This window comes from Barbus barbus, assembly GCF_936440315.1.
Source record: "Barbus barbus genome assembly, chromosome: 32".
Lineage (NCBI taxonomy): Eukaryota > Metazoa > Chordata > Actinopteri > Cypriniformes > Cyprinidae > Barbus > Barbus barbus.
This window is the reverse complement of record NC_136760.1, coordinates 14,283,319-14,290,435: the sequence shown is the minus strand read 5'-3', so window position 1 is coordinate 14,290,435 and position 7,117 is coordinate 14,283,319. Positions and strand designations below refer to the sequence as shown.

General features: G+C 34.1%; 1 protein-coding gene across 4 annotated transcripts in view; it reads right to left on the bottom strand.

Moving 5' to 3' along the window:
* Nucleotides 1–4,161: 4,161 nt before the first annotated feature.
* LOC306852399 (exocyst complex component 6-like) overlaps nt 4,162–7,117 on the bottom strand; it is a 57,210-nt gene continuing 54,254 nt past the window's right edge. For all 4 annotated transcript variants that reach the window (XM_079389168.1, XM_079389170.1, XM_079389169.1 and 1 more), the window contains 2 exons: nt 6,642–6,754; nt 4,162–5,596 (listed from right to left, as the gene is read on the bottom strand). In XM_079389168.1, the coding sequence (XP_079245294.1) occupies nt 5,464–5,596; nt 6,642–6,754 (246 nt within the window). In that variant the 3' untranslated portion in view covers nt 4,162–5,463. The remainder of the gene's footprint in view (nt 5,597–6,641; nt 6,755–7,117) is intronic.

Here is a 7,117-nt window from a genome sequence, read left to right as displayed (position 1 = left end):
TCCACTGGAAACATTTGTGACCAAACTTTTCGGTTAAGTTGTTTATAGCTACATTACAAAAAGAATTGCCAACTGTAAATGAAATAGATTTTATATCAACATATAAAGCTGCTTAAAGCCCTCTGAAAGATGTGATACAGGCTATGTCACATCATGAACGGAATCATAAAACATGTCAATACACATGCAATATACATACAATTTTTAAAAGTTCTATTAATAATGTATCAGGTCTCCTAGAAAACACGAACACAGTTTTTTTTTGCAACCTTCCGTTGCAACTGTGCAATATTTATTAGCAAATAATAATAATAAATAACTGTAAATATAAATACATTTGGAAATATATGGAAAAGACTGCAGTTGGTTGCATAATGCAAAAACATGATGATTTAGCTGAGCTGGGAATGCTTATTGTGGGATTAAAACAACTACTCCTGAAAATAAAACTGAACAAGGAACTGAATTGAATCTTATATTGTTTTATTCTTTATCATTTCAGTCTAAATATATTCCCGTTCACGTTGCGCTGATTGTTATTTTCACCACAAAATTGAGCCAAATCATGCAGTAAGAGCTTCCATTACTAAAAGTATAGGCTACTCCAAAGGGAGTTGCCTAAACGCATTGCATCCACGCTGTCCGCTATTTATTTCTCACTTCGATGTTTAATAGCGATTTTGGAGAGTCATCTCTGACCATACATGGCACGGGTGAGCTGTAATATCCAGCGCTGTGTTTGTGTTGGTCTCTCAGTGCGCTGGTGACCCGCTGGTGACCCTGCAGCGCGGACCCTGACATCTCTGTGAACTCCTCAAGTTCGCCAAGCTCACTGTCCATCAAATAACGAGATACGCAGCCCGAGCAGCAGTAATTATCCACACTGCCATCTTCTGCGCAATCAAATCAAGGGCATCATTAAAGCCACTTACAGTAATGTTCTAATTGGGTCAAGATATAAACAGCCTTTCACTGGTGTGCGAGAGTAGATCGTCGCTTTTATCAGTTCCATCCTCATCATGGCTATATTTAGATATACAAAACGGCCGTGAAAAGTAGTCTGCAAGCTTTATAATGATTTCAAGAGAAGTTCGAAGTTTTAAATGAATTTGTCAGCAGTTTTCAGGACGCAAACTTTCAGGCAACCCAAATTGTTAAGAGACACTTTTATGATAAACATGTCAATTTAAATGTTTAATAAAGAGACAAATAATGCCGTTTTCGAGCAGCTGTTGTTACTGTTACCTCGTTCGCAAGCCTCTATTTAGTGCGCCCTTGCTTGTAAACTTTTTATGCTTGAAAGTGTACATATATTTATACGGAAAATGTACTTGAGGACTCAAGCCTTAATTAGGGGCGTTAGACCCCCCTCCCCCATCCCCACATAATTCGCACCTATGATGAAACGGAATCGTTTTCGATTACCATGTATAAAAATGTCTCTACCCTCAGGGTAAATTAGCTACTTTATATACCCTGCGATCATATAAAAATATTCAATGTCAGCAGCTATCAGATTATAACCCGCGCACCTTTACCTTTGTGTAGGATACGCAGCCTGCCGGAGCTACTCTAGCTGTTGTTGTTTACTCGCATTAAATGACTCACATTAGCGACACGTGGCACAGCTATAGGTAGTGAATTTGTCTTTGATTTATGAGTTTACATGACATATAGACCCGCGAACGCAGTTTGAACCGTGAGCACCGCAGGAGGGGGTCACCAGAGCACAGCCAAACAGTTCACTAAAGGGTCAGACTGAAGACTGACTTTAAGCTATATAACCTCCTGGAGTCTCATTCCGTCTTATGCATTTAAAAATACTGCTGCTATTAAAGGCTTTTTCCTTGCCAAACAAAAAGAAAAAAAAAAGTATTTCAATAAAATTCTGACTTTTTTTAATGTTGTCATTATATCTTCTGAAGACATTCTGAAGCTGAATTTTGTCACAAGCACTTAATGATATTTAAGCTGTTAAATTTCCATAAAAAAGTCATTAATTGCTGGTAAATAAAAGACTAATAGAATCCTAAAGAAAGTGAGGACACAGGAAATAATAATAATAATAACTGAAGAAAAAACTAATTAAATTAAAACTATTCCCAACAAAACATCAAAACATGGTTTGCTTTACAGAATAGAGTGAAGAGACATTTGTATTTTTGTAATACATGGAAAAATTGATTTTTTGACATTAGTGGAAGCTAGATTATAGGCACTAGTTTCGAGCATAACTGTAATGCCTCAAATAGGCTACCTACAAATTCCAAATGCAAAGAAATTCAACAATCATATGTTAAAATAAATAGTAGCCAATGTAACAGTAAATCTGCATTTTATTTGAATGTTACAATAATTTCCTCCTTCTTGGTACTGTATTCATACAGAGCATTCGAGTGCAATATGTTTCTAAGTGCACTCTGTTTAAAAAAAAAAATCTAACTAAACAGGTCTGAAAATATGAACAATGAATCTTATCTGCAAGGCTAGATGATGTGAAATGAACATGGAGTCCATTGGCAGGGTGAAGGACAGATACTGCATCTTTGGGATTGTCTTGGTAACCAGTTTCCATTCTGAGCTGCTGAGCATCAAGACTGTTCATGATGATCTTGGCCACTCCTCATTCCACCTTCAAATGGGATGTAACTGAAACATCCTGGTTTGCTCTCGGAAAGCGGTGAGGATCAAATGGAAAATGGGATCAGTCTCATGCATTTCACAGAAGCTGTATAAAACACTCCATCCCTTTGGGATCAGGAAACGCTGCACACTATATATATATAGTGTAAAAAAGATACAGCATGTATTTATTTGTGCAGTAATGCAAATTTTAATTTCTGACATTGATGGAATTTCATCCTGAACTCCACTTAGATAATTCCGTCTTCACCAGATCTTGCAGATATGGAACACTCTTATAAGTAAAGGTTCCATAAGTTTTTCACAGCGATGATGTAGAAGAATCGTGTTTGATGACAGGAGAAATGTTTGATTCCCCCAAAAAACCTTTCAGTGATCAGTTCTTAAAAGTTCTATTTTTTTCACTAAAAAACCTTTTGTGGAATGCATAGATTCCTTGGATGTTAAAGGTTCATGGAACCATATGCCAATAAAAAAAAAAATGAAGAGTGAATGTAGCTCTCCAAATCTGCGTGACTGAATGCCTTTGTCAAAATCAGTTCGCTCAGGATAGGTTCAGAATAAGAATCTTCAATCTAAGAACTGCGTTATGACTAAGAAATTGTTTTTAATTGGTTTAATGTCTCACTTTGCATTTATTCTTGTGAAGGTCCCCCAAGGAGTTAGTCCTTTATTTCAGCTCTTCACTGACATGGTTGTCGGACGTAACCGTCAAAAAAACTTTATTACGTGAGAAAAACAACTTGCAAAATAGATATAATTAAGAACATTTTTATCTTATTTCTTTGATTTATTGTATTTTTAAGCAATCTTTAATTGGCTGTTATCAATTATCTGCTTCAATCTGTTGTAACTTTCTTATTTAGGGCAAAAAATGTATATTATATAACTATAATATATATAGCGACATAAAGGGTACTTACTGAGTAGCAAAAGCAATGGATGAGGGAAGGGAAAAAATGCCACTTTTATTAAGAGTTTCATATCACAAAAAGAAATCTGGTTTTCATTTTAAAAATCTTTATCTATAGGACACAGAAGTGTCTGAAGTTGTTAAAACATCCCGTGTGATGGACCAGTGCAGGGCCCAGACCACCAGACCACCTCCATCAAGATTGAATTCCAACTAGAACTGATCCTTCTAGAGAAAATCCCAACTGGAATACTTCGGAAATTAAGTTTAGAAATATCAGCCATCATCTGTTCAAAAATAAGCATGACTTTAAATGCAGTAAAACAATTACATTGAATATTTAACAATTAACATTAATATTTAATATTAAAATAACATATACTCAACAACAGAATAAGATAATTCCCCAGAAAGAAGTTTAACATGGCTGGGTATCTTAATTTATTTTCATTTAAAAAAACATATATTTTAATTTTTTTTTTTAAATGAAACAATCTGAAGGGAACTCTTTCTATCTGAGGAGTTAATCTGTATATAGAGTCACAATGTTGTAAAGACATTAGAAGCAAAAAAAAAAAAAAAACAATGGATCAAAATGTATTTTTGTGGTGAAATTTTATTAAAGCACACAAATAAAAATGGGTGGACCTTGAAAACAACTGAAGTCACTTGGCTTTGTGTAACTCCAGGTAATGCCAGTTATTGTGATTCTGTTTGCCTCATGGAAATGTTGAATATCTGGGTGATATTTTACAGTAACTTTCATTATTAATTTGAACAAATTCCACAATGCATAACAGATCATTAGTTAATGTATATTCAAACACTTGTAACATCTGAATGTAAAGGAACTACTGATTTATTAACCATGTCTTTAAGTTATGACGGTTGTTTTAAAGTGAAACCAATATTAGTGTTGTTACAACCATAAGACAACAGAAAACTGAAATATGGAAACACCCTCAGATGACAAATGTTTTATCTTTACATTCCATTTTTCTCCAATTTTAATAAAATATTATGGTATATACAGTGGTACTTTAAATACATAAGCATACAGTTGCTTATTAAAAGGCAAACTTAAATAATCTTCAGTGCAAAATGCCTGCTCAGAATCAATTTTAAGAAACAAAATAAAAGCATGTGGATAAAGATATTAATCAGGAATTTTTCAGGACCAATTATTGCTTATTTTCACCTAAAAATGAGATTCTAAAGCATCTGAACCCACAGCTTTCATTTCACCCTGAGAAAAGAAAAAATTCTATATAATTCTGTGGTGTGTTTGTACAGTGAAATGCAGCTGACAATTTGAGATTCTTTTCAATAAAGAAGTGTAGTTTGTGCACATGAGCTGGAACAAAGTCTGCCAACGTAAAAGAAAAACGACATTCTCATGCAAATGTTTAGCATTTTTAAGTTACCTAATTTGAGTCGACTTCAACTCAAGGCAGACTGTTTCCATAGCAGTGTTAAATATATTTCAAAATATTTACAATAAAAATTTCATCCATGTTACACCAGGGAGAATTTCATCCAGGTTGCATCACCAGTCACATACACACCGCCGCTCTCTCGCGTGTAGTGTTAGGAGTCATTGCACTTTCACAATGTACAAAACATAATTCTCAACCTTTAAAAATACATTACAAAAAATTACTGCATAACTTCATCTGTTCACTTTTTTCTCTTCATTTTTGCACTGTATTTACATGATTAACCTACAGTGGTAAATATTTTGGCAGAAGACAAGGAGGATGCAGTCAAAATATACCACAGTACTTTGAGCGTTGTTACCTTACAGCCAGTTACTGGATTTCGAAAAAGGGCCAAAGCAAGAAGTATAACATGGTTTGTAAGTTACATTGTCAAACCCAGCCCAGTGTTTGGAGTTCATGTGAACAACTCTAAGAATGCTGGGACATTCCATTCACCAGACTTCTCAGCTGCTTCACCACTGTCTCGATCAATTTCTGCTTGTCACGGTCGTTCTTCCTGAACTGGGAGAAGATGTTGTTCTTTTTACTTGTGTCTTTCATTCTGGAAAAGCAAAATGAGGGGAAAATATTACAGTCCAATATATGAAGAAAATAACACAGTCCAGAAAACGGCTATTGTTATTATTTTCCACATTTTAGAATAATAGTAGCGTCAACTAAAACTACAAAATAATACAATCACGTGAATTATTTAGTGACCAAATTAAAACTATAGTATATTATGAACCAGTGTTATTTAAAAAACACTGATATGCTATTAGTTTTTGTTCATATTTTGAATCCATTTTAATTTTAGCTTAAATTTTAGTATATATATATTTTTACAATTTCAATTAAGTTTTACTCTATTTAGTTTTAGTTATTGTAGTACTTCATTAAAAACAGAAAATTTGCCTTGGTAAGTTCAATTTTTTTTTTTTTCAGTTAATGTTTAATCTTTGGACCACAAACATATTTTGCAACCCTTTTGATGATGCTAGTGATACAGAAATAACACACTTCTCTTTTAAACTCATATGTAATAATTACAACAATTCCAGTATAAATGCATATTTTTATGATATATATGCTATATCAGATGCGGATTCAATTATGCATATGCATCCTAAACGCATTTAAATACATGATCAAACAGAGATTTTTCAGTGCAGTAAAAATCATGAATTAGTAATGATGTCATATGTAAATTATTCAAATTATATTATTATTCAGCCTCTCTGTACTGTATGCATGCTGCAGTGGGTGTGGGATGAATAAATGATGATGAAATAATTTTTTACATGTAGGAATGCAAGAGTCTATTCATGCAGCATATCATATTACTATGGAGAGAGAGAAATCCATGTTGGATCTACGTACCCTCTGTTGACTCTGGCATTGATAAGTAAGAAAAAAGAAAGCGGACGAAGATTATATATTAGGTTAAAAAACAAAGCAGAGCGCCACTGTTCAAATCACTTATGTTTGAGATTCTGGTTATAAAAGTAACTGTTGTAAAGCACTCGAAGAAGCTTCAATTATTTCAGTGGAGTTTGATATTAGCATTTCTTCACTGAGCTGAAGGAAAGAGTAAAAACACTACATACTTTTCCAAAAGTGCTAGCGCAGTGGAGGGGTTCACCCGCAGGTATTTTGAGGTGGGCTGTCCGTAGTCTGCCAGGTACGTGGACCAATCCCACACCATGAACAGATCTAGAAGCTGAATGAATTACAACAACAACAAAAAACACAGTGTGTCAAAATCAGAACTTTATAACTTCTACCCCCGGTTTCACAGACAAGGCTTAAGCCTAATGCCAGACTAAAATCTAAGTCTGAGCTTTTTCAACAGAAAGAAACTTGCTCTGACTGATCTTAAAATATATCAGTGCCTTTATTTTGTCACCAGTAATGTTTTTTCTAAGGCATGTTTATAAAATTAACTTAAATGTCCTAATTGAACTCTGGCTTAATCCTGGTTTAGCCCTGTCTGTGAAACCAGGCCAAAATGTTTTTAATTTTATAACTTGAACCAGAACCAACAGAATAGGTTGTAACACACTGAAAAATAATAAAATGAATG